This window comes from Ictalurus furcatus, chromosome 12, assembly GCF_023375685.1.
Source record: "Ictalurus furcatus strain D&B chromosome 12, Billie_1.0, whole genome shotgun sequence".
NCBI lineage: Eukaryota > Metazoa > Chordata > Actinopteri > Siluriformes > Ictaluridae > Ictalurus > Ictalurus furcatus.
This window is the reverse complement of record NC_071266.1, coordinates 17,256,238-17,270,278: the sequence shown is the minus strand read 5'-3', so window position 1 is coordinate 17,270,278 and position 14,041 is coordinate 17,256,238. Positions and strand designations below refer to the sequence as shown.

The 14,041-nt window shown below is 37.8% G+C and overlaps 1 protein-coding gene across 2 annotated transcripts in view; it reads right to left on the bottom strand.

Moving 5' to 3' along the window:
• Positions 1-294: 294 nt before the first annotated feature.
• The window catches only part of oprd1a (opioid receptor, delta 1a), a 32,055-nt gene continuing 18,308 nt past the window's right edge, over positions 295-14,041 (bottom strand). Inside the window, exons 2-4 of one of the 2 annotated variants that reach the window (XM_053638480.1) lie at positions 5,666-5,673; positions 1,015-1,370; positions 295-880 (exon numbers count right to left, since the gene is read on the bottom strand). In XM_053638480.1, the coding sequence (XP_053494455.1) occupies positions 351-880; positions 1,015-1,370; positions 5,666-5,673 (894 nt within the window). In that variant the 3' untranslated portion in view covers positions 295-350. The remainder of the gene's footprint in view (positions 881-1,014; positions 1,371-5,665; positions 5,674-14,041) is intronic. The other variant, XM_053638479.1, reaches the window with a different exon arrangement.

Sequence of the window (14,041 nt, the reverse complement as noted above, 5' to 3'; positions counted from 1 at the left end):
TGACCGAGAAAAAAAAAAAATCAATTGATCTGTGTTTTATGGCATAGGCAACCCACTGATTTGACTTGTCTATAACTGATCGAAGTCATTTACCTCATATCTTCTGACATGCATTCGCTGCCTATGAGGATACAGTGAGAAGATACAGTCTTTTAATTCATGACTATTGCAATAATGTTCATAAATATTTATTTAGAGATTGGTTTCACTCTGTTATACTAATTAATTGGCATTCCTCCTTTGAAAAATGTTCAATTCTAGAATTCAGTGGTGGAAATCTGGGTGACCTCAGATTGCAGGTCTTGTTGGAATCGTGAGCGGGATCCTGGTGGGATCCGTTCCAGGCCTAGTCATAGTGGAGTCCTTCCTGTCTGGGATGGCGTACAAACTGATATTGGTTCCCGGTTGGTATTCCTGCCTCTGGAAAGGGTGTTCTGTTCCATTCTGGTACGGAATGGTAGGCAGAACTCCCTGAAGCACCTCTTGAAATTCTCATCTAGGAAGGCATAAAGAATTGGGTTGAGACTGCTGTTGGTGTAACCAAGGGCAATGCACAGGTGCCAGCTGGCGATGACAAAGGGATTCCTCTGATCAATCTCCACCAGAGTTTTGATAATAATGAAGATGTGAATCGGTGTCCAGCAGATGATAAATGCCGCCACCACCACTAGCACCATGCGAGTGATGCGACGCATATTCCTGTCCTTCTCCTTGGAACCAGAAAGAAGCCGAACACTGCGCAGGCGAAGGATCATCAACCCGTAGCAGATTGTGATGACGAGGACTGGCACTACAAAAGCGAAGATGAAGACACAGATTTTTGTGACTGTGTCCCAGTACCAATCAGGATCAGGAAACTTCAGAGTACAGACCGTTTTTCCTGTTAGGAAATATTTTTAAAATTCAGCTGTGTTAGAACAACATCAATGCTTTTGCTGGGTTTGGTACACTATACATAATTTACATAACAATTTGTTACATGTAATTTATTTGAAGGAACACATTGTCATTCACCTTGGTCTGTCACCTTGGTAACTGCCATGACCATTATGGGCACTCCAATGGCAGATGAGAGAATCCAAATGCACACGTTGATTAACTTAGCCTTGACGGGAGTCCGGAACTCGAGTGCCCTGACTGGGTGGCACACAGCGATGTAACGATCAACGCTCATCATGGTCAGGGTGAAGATGCTAGTGAACATGTTGTAGTAGTCAATGGCTATGACAAGCTTGCACAGGGGCTCGCCAAAAGGCCAGGTGTTCATTAGGTATTTAGCACTCTGGAAGGGAAGTGTGCTGGTGGCCAAGGCATCAGCCAAAGCCAGATTGAAAATGTAGATATTTGTGGCAGTTTTCATCTTGGTATATCTGGACAAAACAAATACACAGAATATATTACAACAACAATACAACAAAGTATATTGTTAATATTTACTGTATATATGGCTTTACAATACTGTAATTCAGTAGCTATCATGCAGTAGCAATCAGAAAATAACATGCCCACCATGTATCTGGGTTGGTGTAATGGGTGTACTGTGATAACAGTGAATTATAAAGAAGGATTTATGTACATTTTCATTGGATTTAATCTAAACTGAAGGCTATAACAGTACTAGGGATGTAACCAAATATGAATACATTATTTGGATTGAACAAATAATGTGTTCTAAAAGGATACAATTGCAGATATGAATAGGAGGTTTGCTGGAAAGTTTTCACAGGGCATCTGGTGGACTAAACATGCGCATTGGGACTAAAAACTTTTGCAAGTAGTGGAGGTTTTTATTTTCATGCAGGCATGAATGAGCAGTCAGATATGAAATATGCTGTACAAAGAAAGACTGTAGTAACTGCTTGGTCAGGGTCTAAATTAAGCTACTAGTTTGTTTATGTTTTGGAAACTAGAACCAACTTAATTCATCAGAAAATATTACAGACAGATTCAAGCAATAAATAAATAAAAAATAGCCACAAGCAGCAATCCACTGGGTCCAAGCACTCTTTGCAAACAGCACCCTCAGTGGCCAGTTATTGCCAAGTTACATTGAACAATAAAGAGACCATAGATAAACATACATCCCATTTTGTGATGATAGCTTAATGCTAGTTGTCTGAAAACTAATTGAATGAAGGTGGCCATGTTTTTAAGAAAACAAAAACATAAAAAATCCAGTTATAGATTAGCAGAATGATGCAGTGTACCAAATTTAATCTGAATTGGTTTCTGAGAAACAGATATTTGTCTTCAGCCCTTATCAATGACCTTAACTCCACCCCTTATCAATGACCACATCCTAACCTTTGCAGCTGTCCTCAGAACCTTCAGAAGTCTTTCAAGTTTGGTTCAAATCCATATGACCAGTCTGAGCTATCTGAGTAAACCAGCTCTGCCTGCTGAGAATCAACTGGCGCTGCAAGTTAAATGCTCTAAATGGTAATTTTGCATGGTTTAAGTAAAAGAATCAAGCTAAAAATAATCAGTGTACACTTTATTTACAAAGCTACATGCTCTCTTAGAACGATTTGGTCTGTATAATTTCTTTTCAGCAGATAATCATAATAATACGATCCCATTTCCGAAAAAGTTGGGACAGTACAGAAAATGCAAAAAACAAACAAACAAAAAGAGTCACTTGAAAATTCAATTCACCCTGGATTATATTGAAAACACATTATTAACACATTATTTGATGTTTTACTTCGTAAATTTAATTTTATTATGAAAATATACACCCATTTCAAATCAGAAAAAAGTAGACTGTTTACCACTGTGTAACATCACATTTTCTTTTAATAACACGTATTAAGCAGTTGGGCACTGAAGACACCAGTTGGTTAAGGTTAGCAAGCAGAACTTTCCCCCATTATGCATTTCTTCAGCTGCACAACTGTGCGGGGCCTTCATTGCCTTATTTTGTGCTTTATAATGCACCACAGATTTGCATTGGATTCCTTGAATCTTTTAATAATGTTCTGCACTGTAGAAGGTGAAATGCCCCAAAACTGGCCAATTTGTCTTTGGGGAATGTTGTTCTCAAAGTGTTGGCTTATTCGCTAATGCAGCTGTTGCCAGATTGCTGAGCCTCGACCCATCCTTGCTCTTGAAGGACTAGGCCTTTTTTGGAGGTTCCTTATATACCATGATTAGATGATTGCCTCACCTGTTTCACATCACCTTCTTATTTCAACTTGTCACTTCGCTATTGTCATGTATCAGGGAAGGGAACTCTGGACTTCAGTTCCCAGCAGCCACTGCACCATACTCATCAGTCACATGACAACCTGCACCTGAATTCTCTTCCACTCTTATATATAGCCACTGTTTGCACTGCTTTCTTGTCTCACGTTGTCTTACTATGCTTCTGTCTCTGCTGCCGTGTTTAGTCTTTGCCGCAGTGTTTTGTATCCTAGTTGTAGAGTCTTTTGTATTTTGTTTGTTTGTTATTAAATGTTTAAAAATCCCTACTTGCATCCGTATCCAACTTCGTATCGTCACAGCTATTAGTCCTAAATTGCCACTGTCCCAACTATTTTGGAACATGTTACATACATCAATTTCAAAATAAACATTTATCTTCAAAAAACTATGCAGTTGATTAGGTAAAACATCAAATACCTTGTCTTTATACATTTTTTATTTTAAATACAAGTCAAAGTACATTTTCAAATCATTCCTCTTTGTTTTTATTACCATTTTCCATACTGTCCCAACTTTTTTGGAATTGGGTTTGTAATAAGAAAAATCTTAGTAAAACAATAATGTTCCAGCACAGCATGCTTGGACCCCTATAAATAATGTGTGATTAAAAAACAGTGCCACACATCTCTAGTTAAGTGATGTAGCTGAGGAACTGTCAGAGTCAACGCTCAGTTTAGGCCACACCCACTTTGAGTTCAAATCAAAATACACGTACCATTATTTTTACAGTATTGTATCACTTGTTATTATGACAGTATAAAAATATGACAGTGCAGATAAAAAAAAAAGCTTAAATAATTAAGTATTTTTATCATTTTGTGTACATTTCACAGTACTAGGATGAACTTGAAAATTGGTGAATGTGTAAAGGATTTATTATCTCTTGCATTATTTATATCAAAAAAGAAAAAAGAGCAAAGAAACATGCAGCTAGTCGTATAATTGATGTGACATGTTTTAAATGTACTCTTCTGGTTTCAGGGAAAAGAAATCTTTTTTCTTCTTCTGGCATTTCAATCAAGCCATTTATTATGGAAAGACAATGTGACAATTTGTCACCACTATTTTTTATTTGCCTTTTCTTGTATTCTGTGTTATTAGGTTTACTGTTTGCAGATAACTCAATGTGCTGACTTTTGTTCTGTCTTGAAGGTTCCCACTGGCATGAGCTGTTGCCTCACTTTACGTTCATTCCACCACACATTTCTTCCAGACAGTATGTTTTTAAACGTAGCTGTCAATAATTCAGTGGCTTAGATTCGTTCATTCATTTTTGTAATGGATTCACCAGTAAAACAACAATGCAGATATGGCATAACTAGGCTGCAAGCAAAGCATTAAACATAGAAGCAAATAATTATAATGAAGAAAGCTGACTCAAAATTATTGCCACCCTTAATAAATCATAGAAAAAAAAATTAGGCATGCAGCAAGAGATTAAACATATTTGGTGAAGCCTTCCCTGATAAAATAACAGCATTGAGCCTCTCTTCTTGTTATATCTAACAACAGTGGTGAACATTGTAAAGGAATTTAATCATGTAAAACATTTCAAGGTCATCAGCTGTGCTGATAAAGTATAACCACACTCTTGCAACAAAACACATTCTATAAACAAGAAATTGATATAGCGTAAGTGACATTTCAGACACAATATGGCCAAATGTTCAATGTTTAGTTTTGCTCCGCAAACAAAAATAGATCCAGAAGAAGCCACACTCACTTTATACCATATTGGCTGGTTAGCTAGCTAGCTCACGTTGATTTGTACATTCCTGTTAAAGGTGCTTCCAGTAAAATTGGTTTCCTGTCTTCCTTTTCATCTTTATCTGACAAGTTTTCATATTTTAAGTCAAAAATTATAATCTTGAAATGTATTCTTTGCCATGTCCACTGATGGTGTCACTAACTGTACTGTACTAAGTGGTTTGAAGTAGGAAGTTGAGTAGAGTGATACACACAGTGAAATGTCCCAGTGTGGTTGTAGGAAATATAGAATATAATGTTCTTGGAAGACTGCATGACCAATCAAATTAGTGGATCAAATTAATTAGCTAACTGTTGTGTAAGGTTCACATGTGTGTTGTAAAATATATATATTTTATTTAAAATATTTTATTTAATTATTTAAACAAAAAATCTTCCTTGGATGATTTTTCTTTGATAAGATGTACCTTTATTATACCCTGTAGGAGATACCTAAATGGTCTTTCCAACTGTTGGACGGTAAAATATGAATTATGTGTAATGTGCATTTTATAGAATCATATTTCCCATTATCTTGAAGACTGCCAATAAATCTAATTTCCAGGAACTTTATGCTATTTACACATGTTATTCAACACCATTTAGTCCCCATCCTTCTAATTGAGCATTATGGGCCTGACACCAGTTTGATTTTGAATAACTGGTGAGCAAAAGGTAAGGAAGTGCCCACATCTCATGGCATAAAGAGGTGCACTGACTAGTCTAATGTGCAGTACATCAAAATCCTACATCATCCTGCCTTCAAGCAAATGATGAATGGTTGAGATGAGGTGAGATAAGGTGTGTCTAGTTATGTACCTGGAAATGCTATGATAAGATCACAGCTGTATCACCCAATCAATTTTTGAAACCGTAGTCTGTAATGGTTTTATGCTGTTAGTTAATTACAGTGGTGTCTGGAATAAAATGTCTCCTCTAAGTGTTCTAGGGCAAACGCTTTTCTACTGAGACACTCGTGGGCGCTTCATGGATTTATTTACACAAAACTACAATCATGATGTTATGGCATACGCAAATATAAAGTGCAGGGCTTTACACCAGCTGTCACTATACTGGCTATTTAATCATCCTGCAGAATCGCACACTTTTCTTTCTGTTCCCAGGAAAGACACAGTGAAGGCGATGTGAATCAGAGCAACTAAATTTTAAATGCCTTTCCGAAGCTATCCATCATTCCATGATTGTAGGATCTGTGGATTTAAGCAATACTTAAATGGAAGTACTTCAGTACATTTACCTCTTAATGCTGCTCAGTACAGATGAGTGAAAATGTTTCTGCAATGCATTCAGTGCAAATTGGTGTATAATTGAGCAATTTTTCTGTGGGGCTTTTTTTTCTGTCACCATCATACATCATCAATTTTGTCTAAATCACTTTTCACAGGAAAGTCGAGAGCATTTAGGAGCACTTCAGAGGCAGCTCAAACTATTACTAGTAGTGAAATGTGGCTCTGAAAGAGAAAACCTAGGATCCTTTATGCTCGGAAATATGAACTGCAGTAAGAATCAAAACATGTGCATTGGATCAATCACATGATTGTTTTTAAAATTTTAATTTAATTTAATTTAATTTTATATTAATTCACAGATTTTATTCAATGCATCGCAAACAAATCAATTACTGCACACACTGCATGTGGTTCTCTAGTCACCTCACTTGATCTTGAGTATTTTTCTGTGACAAAATTTGGATTTACATTAATCACTGCTACCATTTTCTGGAGATCCATGTTTTTATCCTGACGTCTGGTTAATATGTCTGGTTGAAACCAGATCTGCTCTTTATGCTGTACTTTCTTTTTTCCACCAGCACAGATATAAGGGCTGTACAGTGCCTTTGGGTACAGTGAGGCTTCTGTTTGGACAGAGAATACTTAAATGTCACAACTTAAACAGGATAAATCCTGTACAAATCCCTTAGTAATTATGAAGTAGCTGAAACGGATAGAAGTGACATTAAACATGGATTATTACCTTTTTTTTGGGATTTCATCATAATATTCGCCTTAGAAAAACATGACTACTTTTTCTTCTTCTAGTTGTTATTATTATTATTATTATTATTATTATTATTATTAATAGTAGTAGTAGTAGTAGTAGATGTAGTAGAAGTAGTAGTATTTCATAAACATAAGCTAGACCTCAACACAAGTATGATTATGTTTTGCCTACTTCTTGTGCACTTCTATTGGCTCATAATACACTGTTGATTGATATACCAGTCAACCTGACCCCTTCTGCTCTCCGGACCAGCCTGATCATTCTAATGCCCTACTTCTGGTTGGAGTTAATTAATTAGAAATCAGCACTACTGTTGAGGATGGCCCCACATGGACAGCCAAAATTACCACAGATTTTCTGCAGATTTGGGCCAAGACGCATCATGTGACATCATCACAACAAACATACAGCCAAATCCCTCTTTGATTCAGATGTGTCAAACAGCTAAAGTACAGCTAAAAGGTCTCATTTACCAACAAAGGTCACTGTGAAAGACTGTGTAAAACAATTTTATGCAATTAAAAATTGCAACTTTACTTCAGTTAACCAATTCAAGTAGCGTTCCACAAAAAAGCACAAAAAATTTAGCAAACTGCATCGCAAATTTTGAATAAATAAATAAATAAATAAATAAATAAAGCCACAGCAAAAGCAAGCATTTTTGGCTGCAACAATCGCAAAAATCACCTGTACAGACTGCTTGATATGTATGTGGATATTAAAAGTCTACACACCCCTTTTAAAACTGGAGGTTTTTGTGATGAATTTTTTTTTAACTAAGATAAATCGTGCCAGATCTTCCCCCACCTTTTATGTAATTTAGCAACAAAATTCTAATGAAAACAAATAGAAATGTATTGGGGAAAAAAGGAAAAAGAAAAATCTTAGCCAACAAAACTGTAGTAGTTCAGTGCTTAAGCAGTTGGACTGCTAATTGAAAGATTGTGAGTTCAAATCCCAGCATTGTGTCATGCAATATCAGAGAAGGAGCTCTGGACTACAATTACCAGCAGCCACTGCACATCATGGTCATATGAACACCTGAATTATGTACATGTTAACAAGCACTTATGTGTGTATATTAGCAACAGTTTGTGCTGCTCTCCTTGTCTTTCTTTACCATTGTCTCTGCTCCTGTGTTTATGGTCTTTGTTTTATGTTAATTCCTAGCCTTAGTGTTTTTGCCACTAGTTCTGTTCCTGTTTTGTGTTTGGTTGTGTTTGTATTAAAGCTATCTGTACTTGTATCCGTCTCTGCCTCTCCAATTGTGACACACTGCCAAGCTGCCACTGCTGTGCCCTTCAGCAAGGCCCTTAACCCTCAACTGCTCAGTTGTATAAATAAGATTAATGTAAGTCACTCTGGATAATGGCGTCTGCAAAACTCTGTAAATGTATAACAATCACCTGGTTGCTCAAGTGTGCATATTCTTTTATAATGGGGCATGTGACTGTGCTCAGAATTAACCAGTCACATTAAGACTCATGTTCAAATGTAATTTCTTTCAGCAGCATTTGAAACATTCAACCACAAGACTTTCTTGACCACCCTCATGAGGCTCGGAATTCATGGTGCAGCATGGCAGTGGTTTTTTTTCCTACCCGGAAGGTCACCAGGGGTGACCTGGCAACAAAAAGCAGCACGGGAATTTGCTGTCAAGCAGTCCAATTCCTGAACTTCCCAATGGCCAGTCTGCGCCTGAAGGTTGCTCTTACCAGGTGACGTGTAGGTGACCACATCTGCTCCCTGCAGACTCTCCACTGGTGTCCCACAAGGCTCAGTACTTGGTCCTCTTCTGTTCTCCCTCTATGCTCGATCTCTTGGTGAGGTCATATCCTCACATGGATTCTAATACCACTGCTATAGGGATGACCCTCAACTTTAATTTCTTAGATTTATATAGTGCTTTTCTAAGCACTCAAAGCACTTTACATTGTATGGGGGGGGATCTCCTCAACTATCACCAGTGTGTAGCATCCACCTGGAAAATGTGATGGCAGCTATAGTGCACCAGACCACCCACCACACACCAGCTATTGGTGGAGAGGAGAGGAGAGTGATGTAGCCAGTTCCGGAATGGAGATTATTAGGGGGCCATGATAGATAAGGGCCCATGGGGGAATTTTGCCAGGGCACCTCTTTTAATCTTTTAAAAACGCTTAAAAACTTTTAAGAGAAGTATGCTGGAATTTTTAATGACCACAGAGAGTCAGGACCTCAGTTTAATGTCTCATCCAAAAGACAGTGCTTTAATGTCTCATCCAAAAGACGGTCACTATACTGGCACATTAGGACCCACACAGACCACAGGGTGAGCACTCCCTGTTGGCCTCTCCTTCCCTCCCTCAAATCCCCTTGTAGCATCATGATAAGAAAATAGAACAAGATGTACATCTACAAATCTGACATTTTAGGTACACATAAGCTGATCCGTAGTCATAAATATATTAAATATTTATCCTTAACAAATAAACCTATTCTAGTACTATGCATTCTGTATTTTCTCCATCTAGCCACACTTGTTTGTGAATGTCTCATTTATCTCACAAGAATTTTTGGTGTGCTGTTCTTTTTTTTTTCTCGTTTTTTACAAATACTAGCTTGAATGACCTCAAATTATTATTATTTGCTCCACAATCACAATCCAGTTGTTACACTGTGTAGCAATTTTCCTTTTTACATCTGTTTTAAGTGCACAGCAAGAAGCTCAGCGTGATCACTACACTGTCCACAATTATTCATTACTCTTCTGAGTTACAGATTGTCATATTGACAAACTTCTCTCCAGACCTACAGTTCAAACTCATCAATCAGCCTGGTGCTAACCGACTCTAATATTCGATCATGGAGACACTGAACGTGTAGTTCAAGGAAATAGCAACATATAATCTCAGGGTTGCCTTCTGTCAAAACATGTAGAGCAGCTATTATTCTTCCAGTTACTCTTGGAGAATGCAAAGAAGAGAGCTCATCTGTACTCTTACTCTTCAGGCTAAATGTGCCTCACAATCATTTGCCAACTACTGAGGGGATAGTCTGCCCTGAAGAACTACATATTTGTGACATTTGTTTTTATCGCAAAGCATCTCATGGTCCTGGCTCTACGGCCCTTCACTCATCAACTAATACCCTCAGTGGAACACAAAGAAAATTACATTAGAGTATGCCAAGCACATTTTATTGTCACCGTGGTGTAAAATATCTCATCATGATAGTTCTTACAATGTCTTTAATGAGGTAATATGTAAACATAATCAATTATTTTCTTTTATTTTGTTTAGTCCATTTATTAATAATACCAATTAGTTTAAAAAATATTATTTTATTTTATTTTCCCAACATTATGGCACAGTTTACACTGCCTTTGTGCCATAATGGCTTAAAAACAATATACTTGGGTGGTGTACAGTGGGATCCAAAAATCTAACACCACTAGTGAAAATGTTTCTGCACATTTCCTTTTGTTTTCTTTTAAAATGTTTAAAATTCTCAAGCTTTCCAATTATTTCCAATAAAATAAATAAATAAAAGCATAGATTTTCAAAGTGGTCTCAGACTTTTGGACCCCACTGTATATAAAAGTTGCCATGAATAGGATGCATGAACACACTGCCAAACCACACAGTGAGGAAAAGGGTGACAAAGGACAAAAAAACCAAAACAAAAAAAAAAAGATTGTACTTTTTGTGGCTGGTGAATTTCAAAATCATAGACTACTCTAATAGCATGTAAACATCATGCCAGCAGTGACACTGCATGCACAAATTGCAACTCAACTGTGTCATCTGTGATTCATTGGCTAATTGGGAAAGACATCAGCACAAGGTTGTTTTTCGTTACTGTTCATGCATTTTCTTAATATTCCAGTACTGACTCCAGTCAGCTGTGTGTTACCCAGTTAAACAATAACTCACACATTGTACTCACTGATGGCTGAAAAGAGCACACAATTAAAAAACAAAAAAAAACAAAGGCGTTATGCCAACATCTTCCTAATTAGCAAACAAGCTGCATGCAACATTGTTCAAACATAATTTGCACATGTCAACACAGCAATGATTGCAGAGCAGTGTGTTTGCAATTGCATTGTCTCTTTGTCAATCCTGAGAACCTCTGTGGAAGTACTGTGCAGCAGGAAGTGCTGGTGCCTCATAGCTGCAGGATCCAGGGTTCACCTCTGAGCTTTGGTTACCATCTGTGCTAGGTTTTGCATGTTCTCTGCTTTCCTCCTCCCTCTCAAAAACTATGCTGACTATGCTAGATCTTGCTGACAAGATCCATCTACATCAAATAATGTGGTTCCAATAATTTTGAAACTAATGTTATAGTGAAGAATTTAACTTATTGCTTACAAGATTAAAAGGAAAGCAAATAAGCAAACAACTCAGCATTACTGAGTCAGGGCAGAGATTGCAAACAGTGTCCCTGAACTGATGTGAGTCACCTTGACAATCCTGTAATAGTAGGCAATCAAAACAAATACACCTTATGTCATCATGCCTGGAGAGAGAGAGAGAGAGAGGAAGGGGGGTGTTCCTTTATAATTGATGGCAGAGCCTGAAAAATGATTTGCAACAACGACCCCAAAATTGGATTAAGCCTGTGATAGGACAGTGGTTGCATTACAATGTAGCACTACTGCACTGCACTGATGAAAGTGAAATTACATTCACTTCTGAGTCCGCATTTACTAAATTCTACATTAGAGCAATGGAATGAAGGTTTTGCTTTTCAGTATGTAATGATTTCTGTATGTCATTTCTGAAAATAAATGCTGGTTGTGTACTGCATTTCACACTCTTTGACCAGTGTGATTGCTTTTCTATATCTAGAATCGCTCAATGAATTTTTCATTCAAGTGACTGACATGCCCATGGAGTTCAGTTAGTCCTTTTGTCTCGATGGAATGCAGATCAACCAAACAGTTGTGCACACAATTCATATTGCAAGTTTCTTGATCTACAACCAGGTGTATACCTGACTGCATGGAAGAATAGTGCTGTTGCTGCGCATCGTCTTCAGAAGGATATACATTGGAGAGAAGTTTGGAGAGAATGATATTGAAGGGAGGGGATGAACATAGGATGGGAATAAACCTGTGCTTTAAACTCTCCACTTTTGCTAGCACTGGAGTCAGTCCAATGCTTGTCAGTATTATTCTACTTGAAAGCTGGGGTAGTTCAGATGGAACACAAATAGGCTGCACACTTGACACCAAATGAATCAAGTGTAGATTTGTGGTGTGAAGCACACAGTCCATTGCCAATTACACTATTTCTGCCAATTCTGCCCTTCTTCTAATCAGTCCAGTTCTAGATTAATGTAAACTCGATTCAATTACACTAGCTTGCCAGCACTGATCGATGCAAATCATAAAACTCCAACTGACTGAACTCAGCTCTGATCTGCACAAAGTTCAGGTAGCTTCAAATAAATCATCCGCTGTGGTTAATTCAGCCTCTGTTTGGCAGTACTGTTGGCCACGGAATTACAGAATCAAAAGAATATGGTTCATGGTCCATGATGACTTATGTATGGTGGTGCGCTTGCCAAATCAGTTTTCCTTTGCTGTTCTGTACACAGTATGCCCATGAGGTTAGAGTTAGTGTAGCTTATCAGTAAAATAAAAATTTGGGCATTATCTGGAAGAATTGGTATAGCATAGTGAAATCTGTGTTAGACAGAAGCTGGTCTGTTCATGATATCATGCCATAATTTCTGCTTTCATATTACTTGACATGCTGTTCTACCTGCCACAGCTGTATCTGTACAAACTCTTGAATTAGTCTCTTACTAAATTGAAGCAGAATGAGTTTGCTTAGACAACTGAATAACAATAAAATTTTTTACATTTTATATGAAATTGCTCATTCATGCAATTATGACACTAACACAATGCATAAAATCATGCAGATACAGGTCGAGACCTTCAGTTAATGTTCGCATCAATCATCAGAATGGGGGAAAATGTGATTTCAGTGACTTTGACCGTATTTTCAAGCTCTACAGTATTGGTATTGAAAAAAAAATCTAGTAAGAGGCATGTCTGCAGGTGGAAATGGCTTTTTCATGAGAGAGGTCAGAGGAGGACAACCATACTGGTTTGAGCTAACAAGAAGGCTATGGTAACCCAAATAACCACTCATTACAACCATGGTGAGCAGAAAAGGGTCTTGAGGCAGATGGGTTCTACTCCTGTCAGGTTCTACTCCTGATAATAATCCCCATCTCTGAATTGGCAACATTACTCTCTCCTCTCCACCAACAGCTGTTGTGTGGTGGGCGTTCTGGCGCACTATGGCTGCTGTTGCATCATCCAGGTGAATGCTACACACTAGTGGTGGTTGAGGAGACCCCCTCTCAACCCATTCCATGTGAAGCGCTTTGAGTGTCTAAAAAAGTTATATATATATATATATATATATATATACATATATATATATATATATATGTGTGTGTGTGTGTGTGTGTGTGTGTGTGTGTGTGTGTATATGTAACTGTAACTAAAAAATGTCAGCCACGAACAGGAATCTGATGATGCAGTGGACACAAGCTCAGAGAAACTGGACTGTTGAAGAATGGAAAATAGGATAATTAGTCCAGTGGTGGCTCAGTGCACATTGGACTTCTGACTGGAAGGTCGTGAGTTAAAATCCCAGCACCTCTAAGCTGCCACTGCTGAGCCCTTGAGCAAGGCCCTTAACCCTCAACTGCTCACATGTATAAATGTGATGAATGTAACACGATCTGGATCAGGGCATCTGCCAAATGCCATAAATATTAATGTAATATAAATATAATTGCAGGGGTACGGATGCTCATATTTGTCAGGTGGTAGGAACGGTTGCAAGTGCAAGGTAAGGAAGCATTATTGATAAAGTTGAACTCAGATCCAAATCAAGAGGCAATGGCAATGGTCAGGTAATCAACAAACAACATGAACTAGATAAAGTTGAACATGAACAAAACCAGGTAACAATTTAATAGAATAAAAGTCTTTGTATAGACTAGTAGCTAGGACACAGAGTGTGCGTTCACAAATAGAGAGTGTGTGCGTGCATGTTGAATC